At 40.9% G+C, this 14,332-nt stretch overlaps 1 protein-coding gene across 1 annotated transcript; it reads left to right on the top strand.

Annotated features, from left to right (window-relative positions):
* Positions 1 to 572: 572 nt before the first annotated feature.
* Positions 573 to 13,383, top strand: LOC104272412 (son of sevenless homolog 2-like; the record flags this gene model as incomplete). The annotated part of the gene is made up of 7 exons (XM_009867432.1): positions 573 to 698; positions 3,215 to 3,346; positions 5,163 to 5,327; positions 5,989 to 6,192; positions 7,679 to 7,822; positions 11,891 to 12,001; positions 13,285 to 13,383. Coding segments are annotated over 7 exons (981 nt in total), but the record flags the coding sequence as incomplete, so codon positions are not given.
* Positions 13,384 to 14,332: the final 949 nt, after the last annotated feature.

Here is a 14,332-nt window from a genome sequence, read left to right as displayed (position 1 = left end):
ACAGGATTTCATATGCTAGTCAGTTTTACGGTTCTGAGGCATCTCAAAGAGTTTTGTTCCTGCCCTTCTCCCATGTCAGAGCTGTGGGTTTTTATTGCCACAGGTTTTGACAGCGCATTAATTCAGTTCCCTGCCAGACTGGTTGGTTCTCTTCCCCTGGTGTCCTTGCTTATTCTTTTCCTCTGGTGGGTCCATGCTCCTTCTCTGTTCACAGTCAGCCAGTACTCATTAGTAGGGTTAGTAACATAACTGTATGTTACTCATTCTGTGGATGAATAACTGCAGAATTACCCTCAGTGATTGTATTCACTACGTCGTTGGCAGAAATCTGCCTTGGCTTGAAATTTTTCCCCCACCGTACAGGCTAAACACGCAGTTTTTAATTGACTAGGTGCCAACTTTACAGGAGCAGGAATTGCCATTTTAACTACAAAGGAAAACTTGTGGGAAATTACTGGAAGTTGCAGCGCCGCGGTACAGACGTGCTCTGCTTTCTCTATGATTTACCCTTCTGCACGGCTTTAAATGGGAAAAAAAGAAATAATCTAATTCTTCTTAATTCTTTTGGACAGGTTCAGCAACAGGTTCACCCAAACCTTTCGGCAAAAGAAGATTCCCTCTATTACATTGAAGAGTTGATACTTCAGCTGCTAAACAAACTATGCATTGCTCAGCCACGGACTGTCCAAGATGTAGAGGTAAAACTAGATCCTGGAACACTAAATGCTCACTTGCAGAATCGCTAAGCTGAACTAAGCTATTTTGAGCAGTGCAGACTGAAGTTAAAAGCAAGGTGAATCTGAGGAGCAGGGCCTGTCAATGCTAAAAGATGATATTGTATTCAGATTTCACAAAACAAGCTTACTTGGAAACTCCTTTTCCTTTACAGGGCTTTAGAATAGAAATTGTGGTAACTTTTTCTTTCAGCATTGGTTTTCTAAACGCAGAATAATTTGAAGGATTTTCTACTGCTCAAATACACCCTGGACTTAAGAATCTAAAGACGTTGCAAGTTTTCCTACTCTTCGACATAAATGTGCAGGAAAAAGAAGTAAATGTTGGAATGAAAGGTTACTGTTGTTAGGCCTGGATCGTGCAGCTGAGGGAATAGAGTTGTATGTTCCTGGAACTTTATTGAACTCACTGAGGCTCTTGTATTATTGCAGCTGTCTGCTTTTGTGTCATCGGTTATAAAATGAGGGCTTTAATGGACTGCGCTTCAGTATACAGTCTAGAGGGAGAAAGTACTTTCATGTAGCTGTGACCCATTATAGCTTGGTAGAGTATTAATTTTAAATCAATCTATATGTCTAGGTTTTTCAGCCTAAACCAAAATGAAGCTCTCAGCTAATATTCTGTATTTGTGTCATCAAAATAAAGAAAACAAACATGTATGTACAAAATAATCGTCTGAAGGATTTTAGATTCTTGTTAAATGCAGCAGTCGCCCTTTATTCAGCATTGAGTTAATTCATTAGTTATTAATTTTGGTTTATGATTAATGCGTTTTGTAATACTGATGCATAAAGATTATACTATGACTAAATAAAAGTAAAACTTTAATAGTCACTTAATAGCTCTCAGGATTGTAACTACCTTCGGTCTGGATTTGAACTTCAGATGTAGGGCTGAGAAATTCCATATTCCAGTTCCCAGCTGATCAAACCCTTTGGCACCCAGGACAGTTTGAGGTAGCACTGATTTTTCTACACACCAGCTCCATAGTTTTCTAGTTCTGAGTCACGAGATGATAAAATTACCCTGTGCACATATGAATTATTAATTCTCGTTGGGTATGTGCGTGCTCCACAAATTGCTGCGTGCAAAGCTGCACAGAGTACAGACAGCCTTCCGAGGTAACTGGCAACTCTTGGAATTGCAGCTAAGAATGTCACAGCAGACACTAAATCCTGTGGATTGTGTTTTAAATATACCTAGTGTTTTAAAGCTGTGAATAATAAATGGTTGTTGCACATGGTGATCTAGCAGTTGTTTAATTTAAAAGCACAGAGCTAGGTCTACGTATTGGTAACGGGTTCCCCAAAACATTCTTGTCCTGTGGGTCAATAAATCCAGAGCAGGGAAAGGAGAATTCAGTTTTGTGTTACGGGTTGTTGGCGAGGTCACGCTGCCAGCAGGCATCAGAGATCCACGACTGAAGGCTTTTGGCGCTGCTCCTCGGCTGTTTTTAGCTGTTCAGAGAAAACATGAGAGCTGTGATCTCTAAAGTTTATCATGCAGATATTTACATAACAGCCTGGAGCTAAGGGCACTATTTGCGCATAGTATTGCGCTTAACTATTTGCAAGACCAGGGTCTAAAATCTCAAATTATAAAGGTGTTGTCAGTAGAAAAAGCCATTCAAATTGTTCCTGAGAAAGCACCAGGAAGCAGTAAAGCCCGAGCACAACAAGTGGGTGTTAATAGGGAAGTGCACCGGTAAGTTGAAGGGTAGCTGAATGGTACGTTAGATCCATTTTGTGGGTGATCTCCTGGTGGAATCTCAAGGAAAGTTCATTTCAGTTAATGAGCCCAGAGCTGCCGGCAGCTCTCCAAGAGGAAAGGTCACTGTGTGTTTACCTGGCACAGGCAGCTGAAGCAGAGAGTCCAGCCTCAAATGGCCACGTGCATGTATTTAAAAAATGCCTCTAAGGAAACTGTGAGCCTCCTGTTAATTGAGAATATTACCTCCCCTTATTTCAGAATATGCTCAAAAATCTTTTCGGCAAAGGGATGAGTAGGTTTCACAATTTTTTTTTCTCATCACCTTCTTCAGCTCATCCATTTCAGCCATAAACTTGATCTGATGTAGGGCAAGTTTACACTGTTCTGTGAAATGGGAACAATACTGCCTTGTTCTATTTTTCATTTAGACTGTAAACTGGTTAGTACTTCCTGATGGTGTTTATATTTTGGGCTCCTGGTCTCAGCTGAGGTGTCTTGCTGCTCTTGTGATGTTAAGATCATGGAGCAGGGTTGTTTTAGCAGATTTGAAGGCGTTCTTCGTGCTTAGGTGGGGGGGTTGCTAGGGATTATTGCAGAGAGTGAAGCTGAGTTGAGCAAGGAGGAGAGAACCGTTAGGGAACTGTATTGCAAACACTGAGGAGGAGGATAATTGTCTATACTGCAGGGGAAGTAATTTGCTGCTTTGTTTTTTTTAAACTTCTCTTTGATTACTGCGGTTAATCTAAGTGCACTCTTTGTGTTTGGACAGGAGCGCGTTCAAAAGACGTTTCCTCATCCGATAGACAAGTGGGCGATCGCCGATGCGCAGTCTGCCATAGAGAAAAGAAAAAGAAGAAACCCACTCCTGCTACCTGTGGACAAAATACACCCTTTATTAAAGGTACTCAAACCAACAACTAGGTGATTGCTGCTTCTGCCCACTACACAGCCCCCACCCTGGCTGTATTACTGCCCTCCAGCATTATCTTTAAAGTATTTCTTTTAATTTGTGTGAAATTAGGGAAGTTTCTCATATTGGCTGAAAAAGTCATTGTAGAACAGAATGAATATATTGTGGTGTGTAATAAAAGTAGATCCCTAAATTCATCCTGTTCTAGACATTAATGTGTTAATTTATTACTCTAGGTTGAAATATTGTTAGTTTTTAACATAAATAAAATTCAAACTCAAATAACCTTACCTACTTCAGTAGCACTGGTTTGACACCTTTATTTGTTTCAAAATGCTCCAGAAGCCAAAATAGAAAAAGAGAGAACAAGTAGATCCTGTTCCCTGTATACTGTCAACTAAGATGGGTATCAGTGTCCTTTCAGTTACTGTTGAACGTCACGAATGCCTTGGGTTTAAGATTGAGAGATCTGCAAAGATGTAAAAAAGAAGTCTGGACGCGGAGTTTATCGTTGGGGGGTTTTGGGGAGTGGCCGTCTCAGTTCTTAGATGTCAGGTTGCCTGTAATGGGTGTAAAGCTCCTCGCTTACTGTCAGGATTTAGCATGACGCGGTAGCGTGTACACACTCTGTGCCCCTGTAGAGTTGGATTTTTTTAATGGCAAAACTATACTCTGTTTTTTAACTCAATGTTTAATCACTTTTAGATCAGTCCTGAATCAATAGATTGGGGCTGATTCAAGCACTGCTCTTTTTTGGTATTTCTTTTTTCTATTGATTTTGCATTTTGTTTGTAGCTTAAAAAATACTTTTCTCCAGTGATGGCGTTGTTGCACCAGACTTTTCAGCTGTATTGAGAAAACATTATTCAAGCATAGGCAGAAATTAAAGCACTTTTTTTCAGATGTAGTCACTGCGTTCTTATATACAATGTCTCAGTTTGTAATGGTTAATGAGAGAGGGAGAGATGTTAGGAAAGGAGATCTTCCTAGGCAGCACTGGCTTCCTTTGATGAAGTCTAGTTTAGAACTGTGCGGACGTGGGCACAGAATCTGATTTTTAGAAGATGCATCAAAATATGGTAAGAGCTAGACCACCTTCTTCAAATGCATGAACTCACCTGTGCTTATTCCTGACGGTCCTGCCATGAGTAAGAGGCCGTGTGGTGCCTGCTCTGCAGGACATGGAGCACGTACTACAGTAAGAACGTGCAGGGTTAATCCTTGCTTTTTTCTGTTCAGACTTGAATTATTAAATGTTTAATAATTTCACATAATGCAAGGACGGAGATAGTTTAGTTGTTCATACAAACGTAAAAGACAGACTCAAATGCACATACCGGGCTAAACATACAGTCTGTAATTTCACGGAAGACAACTTTTTCCATGCAGAGCAATTTGAAACGAAGCGTGCTCTTTTCTGAAGAGTCCAGGTTGGGGCCAGAGTCCTGCAGTAAGCCTAGATGTAGACTAAAATTCAAGTACAAGAGTGATTCCAGTGAAGTCCCTTCCTTGACAGAACCCTGTCTTTAGGACTGTCAGTTTTAGAGGAAGGATTATTGAAAGCTCTGTAGTTTTTAATCTGTCAGTATATGGCAAAATAGCACAAGGAAGAATTTGCAAGGAGTTCCTTTGAGGCAGCTGATCAAACTTCTTTTTGATGTCCTGGCAGTTGCAGTACTGTGAATTATCAACACAGATAAGATCAATCTCAGTCGAAAACTCAAATGTGTTAATTATTATTCCGAATGAATTTTTGGAATAAACAGCTCTTCCTCCTCCCCCTCCCCCTCTTGTTTTCAATTTGCAGGAGGTTCTAGGTTATAAGGTAGATTACCATGTCTCTCTGTATATTGTGGCTGTCTTAGAATACATCTCAGCTGACATTTTAAAGCTGGCTGGCAACTATGTTTTCAATATACGACACTTTGAGATCTCCCAGCAGGACATTAAAGTATCCATGTGTGCTGATAAGGTAAGGAGTTGGGATTGAAACAGGAGATACTAGAGGTAATTTTTTTAGAAATTATTTCTTTTTAAAGAAGTAGGATAGGAGGGAGACACTGTTTGTTTTGGTTTTTTTAAATGCAGAAGCTTCTGTTCCTTTTTCATGCCAGACCTGCCACAGTAAAGACTTGAGTTTAAGTTAAGCCTGTCAAGCTTTGGAACAGTAATAGTACTTACAAAGCAATGTAAGGACAGAAAGCAGTGTTTTCCATTATTTCTCAGCTGTGTGACTGAGATGTTGCTTTGTCATGACAGCTCTTTCCTTCTTTGTAATACTGAGAAGACATTTAGTTTTCATCCTCATAAAAATGAGAAACATTTTTGTTTAATTTTATCTTTATCAGGAGGGTTTTGTCGAAGGCTTATGCAAGATGCCTTGTTTTCAAAGTTGGTTCTGCATGAATTGTAACTTGTTTTCTAGGTCATACTAACTTATAAAGGCGAAAATGGCTTTGGCAACTGATCCAGCCCTTTGCTGCCAAAATTTAAATATTACTCCCTTGTGAAAGTGATCACAGAAAGTATTGTATTAAAAACTCAAAGGATTTCTCTGAACACATCAAAATAACTGAGCCTGAGCCAAGCATAAAGATCAGGCTTGCATGTAATTCTTTTAATTTCTTTGCTAGGTTTTGATGGATATGTTTGATCAAGATGACATTGGTTTGGTTTCTCTCTGCGAAGACGAGCCCTCTTCTTCTGGGGAGCTCAACTACTACGACCTAGTGAGAAACGAAATTGCGGAAGAAAGGCAGTATCTGCGGGAGCTGAATCTGATAATAAAAGTATTTCGGGAAGCTTTCCTATCAAACAGAAAATTGTTCACACCTAATGTAAGTCATTTAATAGCTTATTGATGTGTAATGCTAGTCGCTCCATTAGCAGCCGTAACATATCAATATTACATTAACCGTGTTGGAGGTAAAATTAAATTTGATTTATGGTGTGTCAGTGCATAATGAGTGTTGACTGCATGTGAAATAGAACGGAGGAATTGCCTTTAATAGTATGAAGAGCTTCTCAGAGCGAAGCTTAATGAACACGATTCCCTGTCAGTTGCCAGCAATAACTGGAGCCCTTTGGTCACGTAGGTAATAGTCACGCTTTCGCTTAACGCACAAATTGCCGGTTAATCTACCTGCGTGTACGAGGAATGCAGATAAAGTCTTGAATTGTCAGAATTCTGCAGAAATTACAAATTCAACAGCCCTCGGCTCTGGTTTCTCCAGCGTGCAGCTGACTGCGAAGGGAATCGCTGATAAACGATTGAAAGATTTGATTGGAATTGTATGGGTGGCAAATTCTGTTTTCCAGATGTCAGGGTCTAAAAAGGAAGCACGGCTCTCGCAATAGAAGAAATAATAATGAGAGATTAGCGAATCCTTCCTGTGGGAGGAAGGAGAAGGGACGCAGGCCAGCAGAACCTGAACCGGGATGTTTAGGTGGTACCAGCAGGTTAAAAAGGAGGTGGCAGGAGATGATCCCATTGCTGCTGGGTATGGAGGTTCCTCAGTAGTTCGTTGCCTCTTGGAGAATTGTGCGATACGGGGAGAGAATTCAAACGAAGGGGGCAATATCTTGGAACTGAGGAATATTCTTCCATTATATGGAAACAGGTATGAGAAACTTCAAGATCGCTTGTTCCCATGAGGAGGTTGCCATGGCCTTGACAGGAGCAGGAGGTCATCAGGCAAGCTCTGCAGCGTTAGGTTGGGGCAGAGAAGGCTTCTGAGAAGTGTATGTCGGAGGGGTCAGAAGAGGAATGCAGGTCATTGGAAGGGGCTGCCTAGCTGGGTGTGTTTGCCCTGGGTGGATTTAAAAAAATTTAAAAGCAGAATTTGGAAAAGGAAGCTGCCGATTCCTCCTCTCTACCCAGGTTGTATTTTACTAAAGGAGCCAAGTAGCTGTTTTAGTTTTACCTGTGGTTTAGAGAACCTCGAAGCTGCTTTGAATTAATTCCTTTCTGTTATGTTCTGGGAGACAAGAATTGGCAGAAGGGAACATCACACCTGTGAATTGTGGCCGAAAAGGTCAGGCGCTGCTGTCCAAAGCGCTGAACAGCCTGTACCAGGGCTGCTGCTGCTGGGGCTGGGCAGGATGATGAGCTTTCCTGCGCTGGGGTGAGAATTGTGCAAGGCTGGATGTGCCCAGGCAAGCCTGCAGGGCTGGGAAGAGCATATAATTTAAATTTCTTCCTAGCTTTTTGTTGGCTCTTCTCCATTTACCTCTTGGTTCCAGGCTTTGTGAAAAATGCTCCGATATTTACATAAGCAAAATAAATCATTCTGAACACGACTAAGATACGTTTTATGTTTGCAGGATATCGATGTGATATTTAGCAACATTTCAGATATTCATGAGCTGACAGTGAAGCTTTTAGGATTGATTGAGGATACTGTTGAAATGACTGACGAAAGTAGTCCTCATCCTCTGGCTGGCAGCTGCTTTGAAGATCTTGCAGAGGTACTTTTTTTTTTTTAAATCACCGATTGTTTTCTTCATAAACTTTTGGTCATGACTGCAGTATCTCTCATAAATTTGAAGTTGTAAAATGTCCTTTTAATAAGCTCTGAACAGAGATCTTCCCTAGCCATTCTTGAGCAGGTAAGCTAAAGCGTGTTTTCTACTTGTTACAGAGATGATATCAAGCAGGTAAGCACAAAACTTAAATCTTATTTCAGGGTGGGAATTAGTTGCTACCGTCCTGTAGGGATGTGGATTTGAAGAGTAACTCCCTGGGGAGGTTCAGGTTGGATAATAGGAAGAATTTCTTTACTGAAAGGACTATCAGGCATTGGAACAGGCTGCCTGGGGAGGAGGTTGAGTCACCGTCCCTGGAGGGGTTTGAGACGGCTGGATGTTGTGCTGAGCGATGTAGTGTAGGACTGGGACAAAGGTTGGACTCGAAGAGCTTGAAGGTCTCTGTTCTATGATTCTACGACCTATAAAATAGATGTTAAAAAATAGGAATAAGGGAAGACATTGCACCCATGTTTGACGTGGCTCGGACTGGAACATGGTAACGGTTATTTTGTCAGTTGTGTTTTTGTGGTTGATTGGTTGTTGTGTTTTGTTTTTTGAATGGGCATTAACATAGTGGAAGGACTACAGAAGAGTGTCACAAAACTAGTTTTCAAGAAAGTGCTTTACAGTGAGATGGAGCTCAGTTTAGCCAGAATAGGGTAGGTATGTAGGTACCTTCACGAACTGAGAGTACAGAATGACTCTGGAATTCAGCAGGGAGGTCCACAGCAAAAAAGCCCAACAATATCTGAAAGGCAAGAGGACAGTTCAGCTTAGAAACACACCACACCTTTTAACTGTCCAGGGAGCTAATTCTTGGACTAAATTCTCAAAGGAGGTGTGGAGTTTTTGCTGTCTTTGGGCATGTTTAAATGGAGTCTGCGTTTTCTTGAGAGGTGTATTGAGCCCATTTTATTGAACCAAGATGTAAGGGTAATCCTATAAGCCACATGTACTGTGTTATAGAGGAATATTTCGGTTAAACCACACGGTGAATGTAAGTATATGGGGTTTGTCTTAAAATTATCAAGTTTATTAAGAAAATAACAACCACCAAAACTTCCATTGCACTTCTACCTATGTTCACTTTCTGAGGATGGTATGAACACACTAGTACCATTTTGAAAATTATTACAGTTTTGTGGCTGTGAGGAGTATGGGTCCTTCAGCTCATGTGCCAGTCACTTACAAATATACCATAAAGTTTTCCTGTCATTACTTCAATAAACCACTCATGGGATCTGTCAGCGGGAAAGTCCACTTCCCTAGGTCTTAGCTCTTAAGTTGTTAAAGCTTATTTGCTTGCATGATGATAAGGAGAAGCATTTAAACAATTAAATAAAGTAAGTAGCTGTTACATGAAAATTTTTTTAAAAAATAAAATTGGAAATAACACAGCACTGTCCTGGAAAACATACATATCTCAGTTTATTGCAAAAGCTACTCTTAGGTGTCCTGTACTTAAGGGGAAATGAATCCTTTTCAATGAGTAATGTCACCTGATTTTCATTAACTGAAAAACCTAAATGGGAAAAGAAGAACAGATTATTCATTGAACCATTTAATGCAGGTAGTAAGTTTGAATTTAATAGTTCAGTTGATACAGACCAAGACCTGCTTGGTAACTAGGCCGTTCATTTGCTCCTCTTGCCTGTTGAGATCATCTTTCTGTATTTGCAAAAGGGATCATTAAAGAGAGATATGAAAGTGAAGTGTTTATTTGCTCTTCCTGTCTTGCTGCCAGCTTTGTTGGCTTGCTGTTTCCATTATGAAGGCCCTTCAATTTACTTGGAAGGATAATGAAAAACAAACAACCCTTGCAAGCTGGAATCTTCCCACTTAGTGTCTTTTTCTGCATCTGTACTCTGGAAGCTTTAAATATAAATATTGTAGTGTTTTTGAGATGAGGAGGATGGGGGGGAAAATAAAACATTTTTTCCCAGTGTGGGGCAATTCAAAACTTGATGCCCGACACATACGAGCAGGAGATGGATATTTGTTAATAAGCTGGTAAAAAAAATTGTCCTTGGTACTAACTTTTCTAACCACTACGTTTTGGGGTTTTTAATGATTGCCTGAGATATATCTCTTTGGTGATGTTCAGCTGGTGGCAGGAGAGCCCCAGAACCGAGGGTAGGGGCTCTTAGTGCCTGCTTTGAAGCTGTCCTCAGAAGGCAGCTGATAAAACAAAGTTGTTATTAGTAGACTGTATATTTGTTATACTGGTAGTTGCATTTCCATAGAAGTTTTAGGTATCCACAGAGCAAAAAAGGTGGAATCCAGTGCAGTCCAGCAAAAGGGGCTGAAGCGTACAAACACCAGTCCACGTCTGTATGTGCTGCGTTAAGATAAATTGCATGGCCACAAGGTTAATGCCTTCACATTTCAGTAGCTTTTGCAACGTTGCAAGTCTAAAAACTTTTTTTTTTTATTAGTCTCTTGGGGAAAATACCCGAATATGGTTTGTTTCAATCTTGGATTCAAAAAAACAAATCCAAAAAAACCTTGAAATACTGCTTGAAGGCAGAGTGGAAGAAACTGAAAACACTTCTAAAATGCAGCAAAAGGCTGAAAAAGACAACACGGAATAAATGTGTTGTTCTGGCTCCCCCAGTAGATTTGCATGCAAGATTACATTCTGAGTAGTAACTCCAGCTCTGCGCTCTGCTCGTTTGCACCACACCCCGTGGCTGATTTACTGCTTCTGCAGAGGTTTATGTTATTTTATTTTGGTTTTGTTCCGTGGCTAGTACAGCAAAGAAGAAACGGCGTATGCAGTGTTACTGTCTCCTGTCTTTGGACGTTGTAAAATAAGACCCTCCCATACTGTACGTGTGGAGGTAGTGGGCAGGCATGGAGTAAACTTAAAAAAAAAAATAAATAAGAAACCCACCAGGCTGTAAATTGGATTTGGATTCTGCTGGAGAAAAACAGCCTGTTAGGTGTAGAGTATCTAATCATTTCTCTTAAGATGCTGCTGAAGTGCCAAACCTTCCCCCCTCCCAGACACAATCTAATGCGAATGGACAGCGCTGATTAGAACTTGATGAGGAGAGTTGAGAGTGATGATTACAATTTGCATGTGAAAAGAGAGTGCAGTTCTGCGCCTCTCCTCCCCACAAAGGGATTAGTTGCAGTAAAGTAGGAAATCCCCTGGACCCTCTGCACTTGGAAGACTTGAGACTTTACCTGAATGTTCCAGCGAGCCTTTGTGGTGTTTGGTATTCCCAAAATTCTGCAGCTGAGATTCCGACGAGCACATCTGCATTAAGGTGAAAAGAGGTATGGGTTTATAATCCCGGCACGGTGCCATAAACCGGTGATTCATGAGTGATTCAGCCCAATGAATCTGCAGAGACTAGGGAACAGCCTTTGGAGCAGGTGATCTGTGAGCAGTCATAAATTAGTCCTGCAGAGATTCAAGTACGGTCAGGTTCTTGTCCCATCCCGCTGTAGCTGGTGTTACAGAATCGCGACCAGATACTCCATCCGGAGTTACAACTTTCCTCTGGGACTCTCAGATGAGTTGCTGTGTCCCGGAGTGAGATTATTTTCCCACCCTTCCAACAGCCTTCCGAGTCCTGTGACTGACCGTTCTTAAGTGATGATGGCGGTACAACAATGCCTCCTGGTGACAAAGTTCATTTAACCTGCGCTTCTTTCCAAAGCGTCATCCTTTATTGACAGAGAGGAGATAAAATTGACATGAAATGTGGGTGGGCTTGAAAGAAAGAGCTTCTGTTGGTTCCCACTTGCCTCAGTAAAACAAAGTTTGTTTTAGTGAAAAACTGACGAGATTAAGGAAAGCTGAGAAAACGTTGCTCACGCACGCACTTCAAAATTTGGAAGTGAAAAAGGGTTGTGGTTTACTGAGTATTTGTTTTGCAAAATCGATCTTTTCTTGAAAAGTTCCACTTTATCAGCTCATTTAAAGGAACGAATTGTAGCAGCTGGGACAAATATTCCACATCCTTCCTGTATGTTTATAATTATCTTTTTTTTATTTAGGAGCAAGCGTTTGATCCATATGAAACTTTGTCCCAGGATATTCTCTCTCCACAATTTCATGAGCATTTTAATAACTTGATGGCAAAACCTGCCGTTGCTCTCCACTTCCAGGTGAGTGCAAATGAGAAATACTGAATTGCTTTAGTTCTCGTATTTCAAAGGTTTGGATTTTGTCAGTAGTTCTTTACTTCCTAGCAAGGAAGAAATCTCTACATTCTGACCTTTCTTGAGTGGACTCTCCCTCTTCCTATAAAAACTGGACATGGTCTGACCCGTCCTTGAGTCTCACGCAGGTTTCTTTGTTCTCACTTCACTCTCTCATGCTTGAGAATAAGGGCTGACTTGTCACATCTGTCTCTTCTGTTTCTGTTTTGCCTGTTAATGCCAAACACAGGCTCCCTTGTTTGGCATCGAAAGGAGCAAATTTGAAAGCCCAAAGCCCTATTCCAGTGTAAATTGATAATTGAGTCATTTTACCATGAAGCTGGCCTTAGGTTGGGCTTTCCTAGGGATGTTCCTTCACGCTTCTTCAAGCTGTGGAGTGAAGGCAGAGGTCCGGGCTCTGGTCCATGGACATCCATGAGCTGTCTCTGGTAATTGCAGAGAGATGCAGCAAGAAGTCTTGAACAAGAGGAGAGGTTGTTTCCAAAAAGATCGGCTAATTCAGTTTCTGTTCAATAGCTACCTTGATATGGAAGGTGGCAGGGATTTCACTGTTCTCTGGAAAACCTTTTCTCATCTTACAGCCTTGAACTACTGTGTTAGTTAACCACTGTGAATGGGAGAAGATCTCTTATTTCATTTTCTAAGTCAAAAACTTGTGATTCTCAGTCAAAAACTTGTGATTCTCAGTTTCTGAGGGAGAGGACATACTAATATTAATTTCTTCAGTTCTTGTTGAGACCTTCATATTTTTGTGGTGGGTTGGATGTCAGTTGAAGCATAGCATATGTAGTTGGGAGGAAAGGACATTAGAGGGAAGTTAGTGGTGAGTTTATTAGGTTGCATGGGAGTCCTGACTGAGCTTCCCAGTGAAAACTTTCCAGTGTTTTCTTTTAAATACTGCAGCAAAAGCCGTGGATGGAAGAGGGTGCTTGCAGAGCCTGGAAGAGAGTGTTTACAGGTTGCGTTTGCTTGATTTCAGAGCATTTGCATTATGATGAATCTTACAAAGAGTCTCTTTAGACAAAGCTGGTTTTGCAAACTTCATTGTCTTCCTTACGAGTAGATGTAAACATAAAGTAGATCCGAGGGGACACCCTGGATGTGGCCATTACGAGCAGCTTGCTCGAAGCAGTGGTTGCTTCAGGGCCTCATCCAGTCCCGTTTTCAGAATTTCATAGAATCATAGAATGGCCTCAGTGTTAGTAATCCTGTTTATTTTTCCTTTTCAGTCCACCGCTGAAGGGTTTAAAGAAGCTGTGCGATACGTCCTCCCACGACTCATGCTTATCCCAGTCTATCATTGTTTGCACTACTTTGAGTTACTACAGGTAAACGAAGCCACACTCTTGTTCCCTACTAAAAATATATCATAATGCTTATATATATTCTGTTAAAGAAACCTTCATTGGGCTAAAGTTCTAACATAAAGAGAAAATACAGTTAAAAATTTAATTACAAATCTAGTTTCTTCTTTCCTCGAGTTCTGTATTTTTTATCTGTTCAGGGAAAGCTGAGCATAATTCACATCAGTATTCTCAGTCTCAAGTCACACTCTGTTTGCAGTTCAGCTGATCTTATTTTGGGGCTCAGGGAGGCACTTCCTTTCTTCAGAGTCAGAATCATCCATTCTTCATGTTCAACCATTTGTCCCATGTCCTGCATGGAAGAGATACAGCAAAAAATACTATTTTTCATAGCATACCACACTTCCTCCATGTTGAGGCGCAATGAAAATATGCACTATTTTCTTATTTGCTGTCTTCTGAGAAATGACATTGATGAAATGTCAGGCTTTGTGGAATTCTGCTTCAGATGACAGGAAGTTATTCCTGTAGGATGTATTTCACGGGTTTTACCATACCAGTTGTTTAGGCTGGCATCTCGTCTGTATTTAGGAGCAGTTCTGCTTGTTGAGGCATTACTTGTTCTAGAACAGTCTCTGTTGGTTTGACCACAGATCACTTGCACATATTTTATTCTGATGTGCAATAGCAAGGTGGTTCACTTTGGCAAATATTCCCTTGGGTGGAACAGCTAAAAGCCAAAAAGTAACTAAGCATGTGTCTCTTTGCTTATAAGCAAATGTTTTCGCTGTGAGTTACAAGAAGAGAGGCCAACAGTCAGCAGAAATTTAACTTCTGAGATCTATAATAATCATTCTTGAATAAGAAAAAGTAATGTTGCTGTAGAATCACAGAACTATGGAGACTGGAAAAGATCTGTGAGATCATCGAGTCCAGCCTGTGGCCCCACATGGGCCAGACCAGGGCACCAAGT

This window comes from Apaloderma vittatum, unplaced genomic scaffold (assembly GCF_000703405.1).
Source record: "Apaloderma vittatum isolate BGI_N311 unplaced genomic scaffold, ASM70340v1 Scaffold7700, whole genome shotgun sequence".
In the NCBI taxonomy this organism is placed as follows: Eukaryota; Metazoa; Chordata; class Aves; order Trogoniformes; family Trogonidae; genus Apaloderma; species Apaloderma vittatum.
The sequence above is the reverse complement of the archived record's forward strand: the minus strand, read 5'-3'. Positions and strand labels throughout refer to the sequence as shown.